This window comes from Sylvia atricapilla, chromosome 10 (assembly GCF_009819655.1).
Source record: "Sylvia atricapilla isolate bSylAtr1 chromosome 10, bSylAtr1.pri, whole genome shotgun sequence".
Lineage (NCBI taxonomy): Eukaryota > Metazoa > Chordata > Aves > Passeriformes > Sylviidae > Sylvia > Sylvia atricapilla.
The window spans coordinates 18,430,171-18,446,240 of NC_089149.1; the positions used below are offsets into that span (position 1 = coordinate 18,430,171).

General features: G+C 44.7%; 1 protein-coding gene across 5 annotated transcripts in view; it reads right to left on the minus strand.

The window, feature by feature from the left end:
* VPS8 (VPS8 subunit of CORVET complex) overlaps positions 1-16,070 on the minus strand; it is a 67,084-nt gene that overhangs the window by 15,078 nt on the left and 35,936 nt on the right. For all 5 annotated transcript variants that reach the window (XM_066326179.1, XM_066326177.1, XM_066326178.1 and 2 more), the window contains 9 exons: positions 15,692-15,790; positions 12,678-12,767; positions 12,192-12,238; positions 8,145-8,286; positions 7,444-7,533; positions 6,974-7,016; positions 6,098-6,201; positions 4,969-5,047; positions 3,619-3,701 (listed from right to left, as the gene is read on the minus strand). In XM_066326179.1, the coding sequence (XP_066182276.1) occupies positions 3,619-3,701; positions 4,969-5,047; positions 6,098-6,201; positions 6,974-7,016; positions 7,444-7,533; positions 8,145-8,286; positions 12,192-12,238; positions 12,678-12,767; positions 15,692-15,790 (777 nt within the window). The remainder of the gene's footprint in view (positions 1-3,618; positions 3,702-4,968; positions 5,048-6,097; positions 6,202-6,973; positions 7,017-7,443; positions 7,534-8,144; positions 8,287-12,191; positions 12,239-12,677; positions 12,768-15,691; positions 15,791-16,070) is intronic.

A 16,070-nucleotide genomic window follows, 5' to 3' on the forward strand; every position in this document is an offset into this window, starting at 1 on the left:
GGAGAAGCTTTCTGGATCTTTCTGCTTCCACTCTGGAACAGGTTTTAAAGAATCCTTCCTTCCCCTCTTTGGGGGTCCCTACAGGTAGCTTTTACATTTCTGCCTTCTCCAGTTCTCCATTTTGTAGGAGGCATCAGCTGCATCTGCTTACAAAACATTCATGAAGGATTACAGTTTTGTAAGGGAATTAACACTCAACCTCTCAGCCCTCTTCAGAGAGCACTCACATCCTTAATAACATGGAATTTTTCTTAATGCTCAAGAGGATTCCTCTGCTATCTCTCCTAATGCGGTTAGTTCAGACTTCCCCGTTAATCAGTAACTCCCCAACACTATAAAGGATGAGCAGGAGCAAATCTATCAATTGTTATTTCACGTGACTTTGGTTAGACAAAGCTGAGCCCAGGTGCTGGGACAGGCAGGTGCCAGAAGCCTGCTTGTTCTCTGGGAAAGCTGCAGGTCTGGCCCAGCCCTTGCAAGGTGCCCTTTGGCCAAACATTTTGGTTGCAAAGTTAACATTTGCATAAGGTATAATCTGTAAGCAGTTAAGCCCAGAAGAGGAAGAAAAACAGTCTGCTAAAATTGGAATAGTCTAATTCCTTTTCAGAAAAGGCAAGATAATCTACCTCAGTTTACTGATGTTATCCACCTTCCAACAAAACCCCCAGTGAATTCCTGGGCAGCTGTGCCACCTCCCAGCCTGCAGCTCCAGCACATCTATGCTCTATCACAAGCCTTGAGCTCTGCTGGAACAGCATTTGAGGGCCCTGTCAGAATTGCAAGCACCACTGGTAATTTTGTATTTCACCAAAATATTTGGAGGGCTTGGGAAAGGCTGTATGCACTCCAGGGCCCAGAAAGGCTGGTTTCAATACTTCCTTGTGGTCACAGTTAAGGTGGCACATCAGTAACACATCTACGTGCCTTGCAGAGAGCTCAGAACCAAGACAGAAAGGTTTGGCACCAGGGTTTGGAATTGTGTATGGTTTCAAAGAGCAACTACACAGCTCTGCAAAAGGAATGCCCAGCCAGGGCCAAGAACACAGGGATCCTCCTATCTGAGAAAGCACCACCTGTGCCTGCCATGTTGTGATTCTTCCCTGCACAGTACTTAAATGGCATTCCCAGAGAACCCAAGGAAGCAGATGACTGGGAGGCAAAAGAGCCAGTGCTCTCTGGTGCCTAGCTCTGAGGGAGTTTTCTTCCTGATCCCCAATAGGGCCAGGGTTTAGAATCCCTGAACATTTGAGCTGGGCACTCATGACAAGGCCACAGGATAAGACCACCATCCTGACACCAGTATCCCAGCTGGCTTCAAAGCAATGTTCTCCCAAAGGCCAACCTGTGCATCCAAATAAACTTCACAGAAACCTCCCACAGGCACCCTCTGCAAGCCCTGGAGCAAGAGTTTAACAAAACACAGCCACAAACTCACAGGCAACAGTAAGCTGGAGCAGGGCAGTGCCAGGAACCCAGGAATAAGGGTTGGTATGAAGACAGAGTGAATGGAAATGTGAGGGTTAAGGACAAGAGCACAGGATTCAATGAAGGATTTGTCTTGTAACAAAGGACACTGTCCCCAGAGGAGGTGCCAAGCACTGAAGGCAGCAGACTGGCAAGACTCAGCACAGGCAAGCTCCCAGAAGAGCCCATCTCTAAATGAGAAGGATAAGAAGTTGTGAGAGGCTTAACTGAGCTTCAGAAGTGAAAATCTTCAGAGGTGAAAAGAGCCAGCAATTTCTGAAGGACACATCTGAGCTGCTGGCACCTGTCAGAGGATCCCCACGATGCAGTGAGGAGCTCACACCATCTCTGCTGCCCACAAACAACCCAGGTCACACCACTCCACACACCTCAGGGATTTGTAAATAAATGGGTGTGAGTTAAATCTATAGAAGAGTAAATGTTAAGAAGCAAAGTCAGCTCAGGGATCCTGTATATCAACACCACCTCTCCTTCCATAGGATCTTCATGATGTTTTTTCCTACACCTGTTTTTCAGCTACAAGGTACCAATTTACTGACCCATTTTATAAACTTCTGATACTAATGCTCTTTACCTAGAATTCGGTCCTTTTCTCTGCATTTTTAAGAAGTCATCATTTTTTGCTCTAGTTGTTCAAGTAATCTGCCTTTCCAAATCTCTTTAGTCAGACTGATTTTGTCAGGCTGACCAGGGAGGTGGAATGAGCAGGAGCAGTTCCCCCCTGCCTCCAAACCCAGTGACCAGAGCTGCACATGCTGCTCTCAGTGATGCCTGACCCATTTCTGTCCTCAGTAAAGCACTTCACCTGATGAAGCATCCCCTCAGCTTCCCCAGCACACCAACCACTTCCCTCTACAGATAAAACATTTCACTCCCCTGCTGCCTCCAGGACATCAGTTCCAGCCCCTTGAAAAGAGATTTCCTACTGCTGGTAAAAGAATCCATCAGAACAGAAATAGAATGAAAAATATGAAGATTGCCATCAACAAGACTCTCCCTTCATCCCAAAGGAGAACAAGATCTTCCTCCACACTGTCACACCTCCCAGCTGTGTTATCTGCACAGTGGTCACTGCTTTGACTCCCTCCCCACCCTGGCAGCTCTCAGCAAAGCCCAGGAAAGCCTTCCTTCCCTGGCAGCCTCCCACTCACTCACAGCTTCTCCATCCTTTCCTGCCTACATTAAACATCAAACAAAGCCCAACAGGAAATTATACCAAAACCTCAGCTAAAAGTAGACTAAATAAGTTATTGAAGAGCCATTACATTTGCTTGACACTTCCTTTGATGAAACCACACTTCATTTCAACACACTTTTTATCCACTCTCTTGCAACATGCTTTGCTATCTTAGCAGTTTGCTCAAAATCCAAGACTGTGTGTAATACTAAGATCAAACCAAGAGGTTGCCAGAGGTTTGTGTTCACCTTGTGAAGCACGTAAGCCCTTTTCCTCTCCCACCTGGAACAGAAACCCTTAACAGTGTTTCAACACGATCTCAACCCTTCAATCATTCCACTCCACATCACAGCCAGTTCTTCTAATTCCTTTTCTGCATTTCTCAAGGTTTGTTATTAAATCTCAAAATCAGCTTTCATCTGTCTTGCAAATTAACAAGTTATAGTTGCCTGTGATCACTCAACCCAAGGCTCTACCTAAAATCAGTTCTTCTTCAAGTTCACTACTCACTAACTGCATCTCTAAAATAATATTGCACCAGCAATAATATCTTGAGCCCAATCATGATGTTTCTGCAAAGCCTATACACTTTGCTGTTGTGTCTTCACAAGTGTCCATCCCAGAGCCTTCACTAAAAGGCTTCCAACAAATTTAGTGCCAGGTTGTGGCTTTGCCCTTAAACCTGCCAGGCTTCAGTTCCAAGTAACTAGAACCTTTGAGGTACTATTTTATTTGGTTTGCAGGAATTACTTAAGTTACCTTCTCACAGGTCTGTGTGTTCCCACGTCTCTCCAGATAATTCTATCAGCTTTTACACCTTATGTTTCAGCAACAGAACTTTTACTGAAACACTGAACAGACAATTAGGTGATCTGACCTCCAATGACCTGGGAATACCATTTCCCAATAACCCAGTGGCACAGCTTGGTGAAACCTCCTTCTCCTCAGGAACTCACCTGGAGAATCCTCTGCAGGATTGAGGGAAGAGCAATAAACGCAGCCATGTTGTTCAGCACTTGCATTGTCAAACTCTTCAAAGCTGGAATGTCAAACACAACAGCCACAGCAATTCATTAGGATTCCAAGAGTAAAGAGAGATCAGTCTCACAGATAAAGAGAAGTATTATTTCAGGTCATGTTTCCTGGTTTGAAAATAGCTTTTATGTTTTTTCTCTGGCACTGTCTGCACTAGGCACACAGCTTTTTGCAGCACAAAGGGGGTTTACAAGGTTTTGATCCCACAGTACCTCTGTATTCCCTTCCACACCCCCTGCAGTAAACACCCACATTTTCACTGACTTGGTAACACCACCATTCCCTTTTCCTACTGCTACAAATCCCAGTTTGGATCCTTGTCTGTGTTATGGCCCACAGGCTCTAAAACTACCCAGCACTGACATTTGCATGAAACTTGTTCCTAGATCCTCAGCATGGGTCTGGGATGGAGCAAAAGACATTATTCAGAGAATCTCAGAGTAGTTTGGGTGGAAAGAGCCTTAAACCTCATCCAGTTCCATCCCCTGACAGGGGCAGGGGCATATTCCACTATCTCAGCTTACTCCAAGCCCTGTTCAACCTGGCCATGGAGACTTCCAGGGATGGGGCAGCTACAGCTGCTCTGGGCACCCTGTGCCAGGGCCTCACCTCCTCCACAGAACAATTTCTTCCCAATATCCCATCTAACCCAAGTCCCTCAGCGTTTCCTCCCAGCAGAGCTGATCCATCCCTCTGGTCACCTTGGTGCCTCCTCTGGGTTTGCTCCAGCAGCTCCATGTCCTTCCTGTGCTGGGCACTGCCAAGACATCTAAGCCCCTTTTTAGCTACTCTTACTCTCCCACAAAAGGAGGCTGCTGACTCAGAAGTCGAGTAGAGAATTTAGCTGGTGTATTCAAGTCCCACTGATTTTATACATGGCACACAGGTGCAAGCAGAGGTGTACAAAAGGGCTGGGCATGCACAAAACAGTGTAGTATGTCAGGAGTTCTCCAAGTGCTGACTCCAACCTACAGAGCCTTTGTACACACTGTGCACCTTGGCTCCTTCACAGACCATCCTCAATGCAATCAACTTATTAGCACAGCCTGTGGTAGGCTTCCTCTTCCACACAGGACAAAACAAAGTAAATGAAAAAAACCCTATCCACATGACAGCTACAGCCTAACAACACCCAACCTGAGCTCCCTGCCAGTGAGGGGGCAGAATATTTAGGAATGGAGTAACGAAACAACTTTTCTTCTATTCATTCATCAGTGGAGAGACAGTACACAACTTTTACTGTTTGGGGTGACAAATGCCAAAGTACTCACATTCAGAGTATGGACACTGCGATGAACCAGAGGATTTCTGTGGGGACATCATGGCCTCAAGCAGGGGAAACCAGAGGGCCTGGAATCATGGAATGTGAGGAAAAACCAGTAAGAACAGGGCAGTGCTAAAAATGAGCTGTGAGCGACATCAGAGGCCACTGGCCAAGACTCCCTTCCACATTCTAAGAACAGAACTGTATTTGTGATGACTGCTGTGCAACAGAGCTGAAACATGGCAAAGTAAACTCAGAGCAAAGCACTTTACTGGAACTGTGACAACAATCTATGTTTGCTTCACTCAGTCCCCAACCACTTCCCCATGCGAAAGACAAGCTCTCCAGGGTAGAGATAGCTCACAGAGTGGGTAGCACAGTAAATGGATCCCAAATGGAAGGAAACATCTAAATTCTCCTCCTAACTGTTGTACGATGACACCATTGCAGGGAAGAAACGGAGCAAGTCATCTCTCACACTGGGCAGTGCTTGTGAAGAAACTAGAGCTCTTGATTTCCAGCCATACCACCTCCTCAGACATGGGAACAACATTCTCTGTTCTGAGTTCAGAATCTACATAAATTATGCAGAATCTTAGGACTAAAGATGCCTTTGTGTCACTGACATGGGCAAAATGAAAACACAACCTCAGTGTGAAGAGATGGGCAAAGCCAGCTCCCCCTGCAAGAGCTCAAGGCAGCTGCATTACCTCCCCCCTCAGAGCCCAGGCTGACACTCAATTCAGGGGCTGTGAACAGCTCTGCAGCCACAGCGACAGCAGCAGCAGCTTTGTGCCACCAGGAAGCTGGCTCAGAGTTCACAGTGCCTCTGCAGTGTCTGACTGACACTTGTGCCCAACTTCTGTCTGGAGATAGAAAGGGGGAAAGGCCATGGTCTCACCCCTTCCTCCCTCTGACCTGAACTTTGCCTTGCTTTTCACCCTCATGAGGGAGGATGGCACTCTTATGGCCCCAAACCCTGAAGCACCACAGGAAGAACACAAGGAGAGGCACACACTGACTGCCTGGACATACCAGTATTCAGTGGATGGGGAGAGCAAGAGCCACATGAGGCAAAGCTTCCCAAGACACAGAATCCTTGGTTGATTCTGGTGACACATTCTTGAGTACCTTACCTCTCGCTGTTGCTGGTCTAAACTATGAGAATTCCTCTGGCAAAGAGCAATGGTTTTCATTAAAGTATCTTCAATATTTTCTAGCAAGGAGGGTTCAGCTGAGCCTAAGTGTCAGGGAGGAAAAAGCAAATTACAATTATAAAAACTATTAGACAAGTTAAGTCTCATTACATAAGTTAACTATCAATACTTCTGTAAATTAAAACCATGCTGTTCATCTCAAGTCTGCTCACTACTGTTAGCAACTACATTATAAAGACAAGTTCTGATTTTTGGCACTTTCCTGAATAGTATGACAAATTGGGCAAGTAAAACATTCCATGTAATCAAATAAGGAAGATCTTAGCTGTGATTTAGATACAATTAAGTAACAAACATGGGCACTGCATTTAATTAGGTGCCCATGAGTCCTTGGGCTAGTGAACAGCACATCTGTGCATACACTCATCTTCTGTGGGCAGAACATTCTTATTTATCTATCTGAGAAATTTGCTTTCAAAAAAGCTACTCCTAGCTGTCTCCCAACACTGTTCCCATATAATGTCAGCTGAAGCTCAGTAATGAGTTTGATGGATTCTGACATGGGCAATGTGTTTGGTAAGCCAGTGAGAGGACCAGTCCCAATGGGAAAAGCTGACAGGGCAGCTGATCACACACACCCCAACCACCCCTCACAGTGTTCAAGGTCTCTACCAAGATCAGAACACTAGACTGAGGGACTGTCATCCAAATAGCTACCATATGAACAGTGTCACTACAATGCCTAGAAACCTGAAACAATCTCATTATACCAGGTGACAGACACAAGCACTTCACATTTCTGTGTTTATCTGTCTGTTTTTAATAGAAAATGGGATTTAACTTGATAAGTCTTACTTTCATCATCTTGAGTAAGCATCAGCAACTTGCTCTGCAATTGCTGAAACAAAAGAGAGGACACAGAACAGTCAGCTTGGGAGTTCACTCCCCAAAATCCTGATAGAAATGTTTGTCAAAGGTATGGTTACACAGGCTTGCCTCCCTTTTTCTCCCCAGTACAACTAACAGAGCATAAACATCTTCCCAAATATGGAAAGAAAAGCAGGAACTGAAAGATGATTTTTGGCTATGAAAAACAAATTTCAGTATCTATTATCCTCTAGATGTTTGAAGACTTGTCAGAAAAATATACTGATGTTTTGAGTATGCAGACACCTCAATTTATTGGTATTTGACAGAAGGCAAATGCTTCCACGGATTCTAGTGGGAAACAAAGTAAGGGACAAGGACAATATCCACCCTGAACACAGACCACCATGCTGACGGCATGGCAACAATGCCACATTCAGGATTTGGGAGTACTGTACCTCAAGCATAACCAAAAAGGCACCATGGATATCTCCCTTCTTCTCTAGTAAATATGAAGAAGCTTCATGGAGCTGATGTTTTTGGGTTATCTGAGTTGAAAGGAAAAAAAAGGTTAATGTCTGCCTGAAGAAAGCTGCTAGTGTTTGTTTATCCACAGGACAATGCCAAGCAGATGGCCAGGGCTGGAAGTGCCTGTGCTCACAGGCACCTTACCCAGGCTGAGCAGCCCTCCTGCATCTCCTTTTATTTCTCAGCTTGCACTACTGCCACCACCAGCACTCAAAAATTACTGGTACAATTTCCATACAGAGAAGGAACAGTTGCTCTCCCAGCACAAGGCGGATTTTGGCAGTGTTGCTTTCCAAAAACCCCAGGCCCATGATTTCATATACCCCTAACATGATTAATTAGCAGCAACACAGCCACCCTCTACTCTGCAGTTCCTCAGCAGCTTCAGAGCACTAGCAACCCTTTCTTATTAGCCCTGAGACCCAACTTAGTGTTAGTCTATTAAATATATCCAACTGGGCTACAGAAGAGCAGTTTAGCAGCTCAGAGGGACAGAGAGTGCTAGAAACAGATGGAAGAGCACCCAGGAACTAATCCAAGGCTAAAGTAAAGTACCTTTACAGCAGTTTAAAGGGTAGGAGCTGATCTGAACGCACCCCATGGCCCCTGTTGTCATACATCTCTTTCCTACCTGGATGGTTTCCTCCAGTCTGCAGTATTCCAGAACTCTGAGTGTCTCCAAAACCTGGTCAGGGCTGTACTGACAGAGCAGCTCCATGAACTGCTCAGTGATACTGGGTGGGAGGTGTAGCAGGTCTTGGTTAATGCCTTCTCTGGAATAAAACAGGCACAAGAGACTAAAATCAAATTCTAGCCCAGAAATTTGGCTGGGAAGAAGAGTTTCTTATTCAATTGTGCATTGTCTTTCATCCTTAATACAGATATTAAAAAATCTGGTTTTAAGAGGGAAATTATGCTGTTTCTACTAGTTACTGGTGCTGGAGATCCCCCAGCAGTCATTTAATTTGTTCCACAACACATCCTCTTGATGCCTCAGTACAAATTAAGCTCTCAAAGATCCCTGTGAAGAAAGAGACCAGCACAGATCCATCTCCAGCAACTCCATGGCAAAGAGGCACAAAGAATTAGCCTCATTTCCTCAGTGAAACCTTATGGTCTGAGTGCTCTGTTCAGATCCTGATTGTCTGTGTCCTGCAAACCTGCTCTGCATGTGTTTGAGGAAACATTTTGTTGCTTTTTGCTTATTGTTCCTGAAATTCTTTGACTTCCTCTACCATATTTTAATGTTTCAACCCTTTGATCTACCTCACTGAGAAAGGATCTCATACTTCATTTAGAGAAACATCCCCATTTTCCAATCCCTGGGCTCATTATTAAGCAAACTTCTCATATGCAGAAACGGAACAGAGAACAGAACTGTGAGCAGTGCCCATGTCCCTTTGTCCTGACAGTTTCCTACTGATCTTGCTTTTCAAAAGAGCAACATGAAGGAGGAGACCTCAAAGTGAGGAGGGAAAGGAAGATGCTTTCCTGGAGTCAGATACTGCACCTGCAACCCTTAAGTGAACAGCAGCTCTCTGCCACTGCACGTTATGCTTCCCATGGCAGTTCTAGGACCGGTGCATCACACAGAGAAATAGTGGAAGTTTACCCTGGCTACAAAACAGGGGATTCTGCTGAAGCTCCTGCTAGGAAAGGAAATGGATCAGCTGTATATATTGAGTTTTATCACCTTACTGAACACAAATTCCTACACAGGAGAACATCTGTTAATGTGCAAACCCTACAGCCATGGGATGGAAAAGGTCTGATATCCAATATCCTCTATTTCCTAGGAGTTACAAAAGGCATATTACCATCCAAGAAACACCAGGAGAATGCTGTGGCTTGAGCAAGCCAAGAGAGCAGCCTGCTGTGATTACAATGATTATAAATCCGACATGTCCAGAAACAAAAGCCTCACCCATGTACTGATCAAAGTGTGCAAATTACGAGCACAACTCTACAAATCTGTGCCAAAATTATTAGTGTGTTCTGACAGCAAAGAATGGACCTAACAAGAACCCTGAATTCTGCATTCACCATCCACTCCTCCCACAACAAACACCCTGTAAACTCCCCCAGTGCCTGCAAGGGAGAGAGTGCTCTCCTCTTTCTATGAGTAGACTAAAATAAAACACTCTCTATCTAAAATGACCTCGTCTGGCAAGACAGGAAAAATGGCAAGTAATGCACCTATAGCATGAGAGTAAGCTTTAAGTCTGGAAATAACACACGAAGTATTCATGATTTCATGAGCAAGCTCACCCTTCCTTCAGCCATTTATTTCATCAAGAAATGCAGAGAAGAGACAATGGAGAGAAAGCTGGATTTTGATAATTTATAAAATTGATCAACAGTCCTGAGACTTGCAGGTCCTGCTCAGCCACATGGGATTGTGTTGACTCTAAAATAACCATATTCAATATCTCCCCTGCCACAGTCTTTCCAAAAAGCAAGAGAAGCACTGGTTTCTCATAGAACCTGGCACAAGGGAACCCTGCAAGTGTCACAGGCAGCTGGGCAGAGAGGAGAGCCTTTGGGACAAACCCTCATGGTTTAGGAGTCTGTTACTACATTTATAAACCCAGAACACTCTGCTGCTAAGTAAGTTAATATTGTTGGTAGAATACATAAACACAAATGCCAACAGACAATGTTTCGCCGTGTTGGGGTTTTTCAGAGAAAAAAACTCAAGAGTTTAAAATGGAAATGTAGCAAAGACTGTGATTAATGAGCTGAGCAATCTCTACTATGTTCTCTGTTTCCTGGGGCTGCTTTATGCTACAAACATTCAGACATTTGGTTTTAATTTCCCCAGGCAATTCCTGTTAACCCTGTTTCCTCCCTTCCCCCTTCCACCTCCTTAAAAATAAATCTCTAGCTAAATTAAATGGGCCAAATTAATCCCTAATGCAATTCCACCAACTCAGATAGTTAGACCAGCATGATGAGTCTTGTCCCCACAGGATCAAGTAATCATTTGTATTTGAGGCCTTAAAAAGCTCATTTACTGCTCTAAGAATCTTTATTTTGACAAGAATTTTGCTTCACAAAAGCATATAAACATTTAGATTGGATGGAAAGAGACAGATGTTGCAGGAGAGCCTAATCACTATTTTATGTACAAATATACTAAAAAAGTGTGGGTGCATCTGCAGTTAGGTCTGCAGAGCAAGATTTCCCCTCCTTCCCTGCCTCTCCCAGGATACAGTTCAGCTCCTTTCAATAGGCCTTAGAAGAAAACAACTTCAAAGCACTGAGAATAGATTCAGGATCTGAGTGTTATTAAGAAAAAGCCATGTGGCCACGTTCCACACAGAACATCATCCTTGAGGGAAAAGCAGAATCCTGTGGGAAGGTCAGATGCAGAACATTGCCTCCCATTGCTGGTTTGAACACATAAGGTGTTGCCTGTGATCAGAAGGTAACTACAGGAGAAATGGGCCTATTTAGCTCTAATTATGGTAGAGTGAAATTAGATACGTTTATTACTCAGAGATTATGGGAGGCACTCTGTGCATAAGATTAGAATCCAGGTTAATTACTACCTTCACTGGGTGCAAGTGATACCACAGCATAAACAAAGTCCTACTTAACATCCAGCTGGTTTTCATTTCTGCTTAACTTTCTTTTTTTTTTTTTTTTCTTAATTAATCATTGATTAACTAAATCATCTGATTTCTTTTCTATAAATCCCAACCAAGATATTTTCTGATTTTGTTTTGACCCCAGAGAAAACAGGAGGTATGGAAACCAACATCTTCCACACAAACATTTCCTGTAACACTCAGGAAATAACAAAATGTACGTTTGGGGTTTCGGCTTTGGTTGGTTGGGTTTTTTTCCTTAATTTACATGCTAACAAAATCCAAGAGGTCATTGATTAATTCCAGGTTCTGGCTTCCAAAGTGTGCTTTTTATGCCACTTCAACAAAAACTGAAACATTGACACTTGGATTTAGATAATATTGCCTTTCCCTACTCCTCATCTTCATTAAGCACAAATAATTTGTGACTAATTAACAAACCAAGATCTCTCCCTCAGTTGCATTAACAATTGCTTGAAAGCAACTGGAGCTGTGCATATATAAATGTCTTGTGGCATTTGATACTGATTTAACAGAAAGAGAACACAGTGCTGAAGCACTGAACAGGAGCAGATGGAGAAAAGCAAGTAGTTAAAAAGAGGAGCTTGCAGTGCAATATGGCAGCAGCTCTGAAACAAGACAGAAATTAAAAATGTCAGTTGACCAAAATGCTCTTCTGTTTATGGAGCACCTCAGTCAAGTATCCAAAGCAGTGGGTTGAGAAGAGAAGCTGCCATTGCTGAGAAAAGCAATGGGTGCTCCAGGCCCAGGGTAACCATTCCACAGGCCTCTGGAGCAGCTGGAGCAGCAGTGCCCAAGCTCCCCCCCCACGCCAGAGGCAGCACATTCCATGCACTGGAGCCCACAACACTTCCCAGGCAGGGAGCTGGCAGGGGCTCCCCTGAAGGATGCTCCCCACAATGCTTCTTTTGGGCTGTCCTTCTCGACTTGGGGCACCCTGAGGAGCAGGTCACCTTTCCTAAGCCTGACCTTGGCCATGGGCTGGCTATTGAGGCACTGTTTCAAAGAATTAATTTTAATCCACATTTTCAAGCTGCAGTTTGTAAACAGTCTAATTTTCTACATACCTTGGATCAAGGAGACTCCTCAGGAACTGGAAGAGCAAGAACTGGTCCTGTACAACAGGAGGAGACAGAGTACTGTTTTATTTTAAAAAATATGCTGTAAAGCAGTAATCCTTGAACTAGATCCACTGAAGAAAACACAGTTCCTAGCTGCTGCCTGCTGAAGGAGCTGCTTTAGGCATGTCTTGTACAAATATTCTGAGGATGTGTTTGCTTACAACAGCTCTGCTCTGGGACTCCAAGCCATACTGAACCCCAAATAAAAGCTGCAACCAGCAGCTCTGAGCTTATACACTTTTATATGGCCAGAACTCTACAAACAGGCCAAATAATTGAGATGTAACAATTCCTATCAGTGAGTAGCTATACCCTATCCTTCTTCTGTTTCTGATAGAGCAATAACTCACCATGACTCTTAGCATTCATTTCCTACAGGAATAGCATCCCTACTGAACAGAAGCCCCAAAGTAATGGAGTTTGACATTTCACCTGCAGGTTTGAGATGATGCTCTCGATCTGCTCGCTGAAGTGAATGGCTGCCAGATCAGCTGCTTTACCTGGGCTCAGCACTAGCAGCTCCTTTGGGAGGGAAACACAAACAAATTAATTCCTTTTAATTTCTCAGGTAATACAATCATGCAGCATCACCGAGCCCATCCATACTGTAACTGCACCTTTGCCTAGATGCAAGTGTAAGATAACAAACATCATTGTACAAAGAGAGAAGTAGAAAAAATAGAAGGGTAGTTGGTAAAAAGGGATTTTTGAAAGTTGATGATTTTGCTCCATGCAAGGCTTTGAAGAATACAAAACTCTTCACACCAAGAACCCATCTCAGTCCTAAGGAGAGGAAGTTATTCATCAAGTTTTCTGACAAGTGTCTTGACCCCCTGCCAACAAAACATTCCCAGTGCCAACTGCAAGCCAGCAGGAAAAAGGAAACAACCAACCCTTGGGAATTTCTCAGTCCAGTGGAATGTGTTTAACTGGCTTGAAGTGAGCCAAACCAGAGGTTTAAAAGCAAGTTTCCTGTCACTGTTCACCATAACTGACACCTGTCCAGTCCTGAACAAGCAATTTCTCTAATGTAATACAAGGAAACAAAAATTGTTTAGATGCCTGTGGGTTTGCTTTCTGTCGAGCTTGAGCTAAAAGGCTTCATATCATACAAGTGTGCACAACCTGCAATGTGAGCTTTTTCTTCTAACTGTTCCAAATGCATCCACACTTCCAAATAAATGAGAAGCAACTGCTGCAAAACAATACTGTGCACCTGGTAACCCTCCCCAAAAGCCCTTGCTGAACCTAAAAAAGAGAAAACATTTCTTTACTGAACAAAAACAACTGTTACAGCAGTAAAGAAAGAAAATTTTCAGAAATGTACATCTGGAAAAAAACCCAAACTGAAGAAGTTCCTTGGCGGTAGCTTGGTCTCCAGACAAACAAAGCAGCCACTGAATACAGCCAATGCCAGCAACAGACTGGGGTGAAGGGAAGCAAGGAAGAGCCTGACCATTCCACGAGCTCTTTAGGAAGAGCTGTCACAGATGATGCCTTTGGTGAGGTTTCCAAAGGAAAACCTGCTCCATTAGAAGCACTGCAGTGTTTGACCCCCACAGCTTTACTGCACAAGCTCAGCCCACAAACCCAGGCAATCCAAAGCACCCAGGAGAACTCAACCACAGCAGTGCAGAGATACAGAATGGATGCAGTAGCACTGCCTTTATCTCTTTCTCTCTCTGGACAAACCCTCCCTGGGAGTCTCCAGGACTGCTGAAAGTAGGAATGCCAGGCTGGAGGGAGCTGGCCCAATCTCCCTGTCTGGAATCAGTGCAACCCTTCAGAGCCCATCCTCCAGCAAAACGTTTGGTGCTTGGGTTCCCATCCTCTCCAGGTATCAACAACCTGCAGACATGGAACTGCTCAGATAGCCCTTGAGGGGACAGTACTGACACAACGCCTGTGGGTATGAGGGCAGAAAAGGACTGGTACTGTGACTGAGAGAACAGAGTTTATTTTTTGAAGATAAACATCAAGGAACAATGGCTGTGGGATGATGGGCAAAATGAAAAGTGGCACTGATCACAAACCCCACTTGCTGCCATACGATCAGCAGGAAATCCTCTCCAGAGACTGCTGAAGAGGCTGGTTTGCTGCATTTATACTTCAGCAAATGGCAGTTGTCCTAAGAGCTGAAATCACAGCTTCACTCCAGTAAAGTAAACTATTATTTACTGTTCCAAGTCTTCTGAATGTCTGAGAGTAGGATTAACACAATGGAAAAGGACAAAAGCCCACAGCAGCTACCAGGCTGCTAAACCACGCAGTTTACCAATCCTGGGAAATAGAAGATACCAAAATAAATCAGGGAGCTGATCTTAGTGACAGCACCTAAGAAAGGTGACCCAGAGAGCCCATCACCTGCCCAGCAGCTCTATGGGGGACCAGGGATGCAGTAAAAGAAGGAAGCAGACACAAGAAGCAGCACAGCAGACAGCAGCTTGCCCAGCCTGGAACCCCAGCTGCTCTGACAAAGCTGCAATGAGCCAGGCCTTGCAAAGTCCCAGCACAACCATCCCCAGCAGTCCCACAGCTCTGCCAGTGCCTCTGGAGAGCGGCTGTGAGCTCAGTGAGCCACATGTCAGACAGCTGCATTCACAGGGTGTCTTTGTGCACTGCCTTTTGAATCACTCTCCCTCTTGGTCCATTTTCTCATTAGTCATGCACTACTTGCAGATGCTGGTAGAAACTAAAAGTACTCTGGATGTGCCCATTAGCTTTTTGTCTGCCTCACAGGATATAGATTCTTTGGTCATTTTCTGCTAAGGAATGTGGTTTGCAAGGCTTATTTTATAGACAGAATTATTTTCCTGGCATACCTCCAGATTACTCTGGTGGGGACTGAGAGCATCTTATAGGAACCAGAAATATTACAGATTCCCCAAATCTACTGACTGGACAATCATTTCAGACATCTTCATTCCCTGAAGCTGAGAGAGGTTAAAGACATGGGAAAAATTCTTATCTGGAGTAGTCTAGCAGCAGCCTGTGTCTTACAGAGAACTCACAACCCCATCGTCCCCCAGGTTAGCAGTGCCAGGCCACCAGGGCTGAATGCACTTATCAGTGTGAGGGATCAGGATGAGGAGTTGGATCCCACAGACTGTGAGGTCAGTGATGTCCACATCCTGCCTTGCTGCTGTATGCTCAGGAGATGGAACACTTGCTAGTGGATCCCTCTCCTGCTCCACAGCACTCACTTCCCACCACCCCCTGAGAAGGCTCCATTATCCACAGAGCAGCACTTGAAACCAGGAAGCCAAGGAAGCCAGCCTGAATCTGAGAGAGGCACTTCCATTAATGTGTGAGAGCTCTGAGCTTACGTCAGAGCTGTCTCAACAGCTGTGACTCAGCACAGGACACTTGTGCTTATGGAAAAGCACCCAGCAGATCCAAGAGGCATTAGCAGGAGCTGAGGGACCGTGGGTGCAGGATATACCTACCTCTATATGGTCCAAAGCTTTCTGCCACACCAGCTGCTTCTCCTCTGCACTGTAGCCAGGCATGGACAGGATGTTGTGGATGTAACTGAAAACCTCTTCCTGTAAGGCACAAACCCATAAATGCTGCACAGTGTGTTCTGCAGCACCACTGACAGCACTAGCATTTGGAAACAAGAGTGTTTCCAACAGCCTTGGGATGACCTCAGAGCTAGTCCTCCCCAAGCAGGTCAGGACGAGTTATCTGCAGAGAGGCTGTATGTCCCTAAAGACTTCCTGAAGAACTGCAAGGAAAAGAGAGCCAAGAGGAATCTGATGTGCTCTTTGTGATCTTTGACCTCAGTGCTAATGTGTTAAGCACTGAGGTCAAAGAGAATTGTTC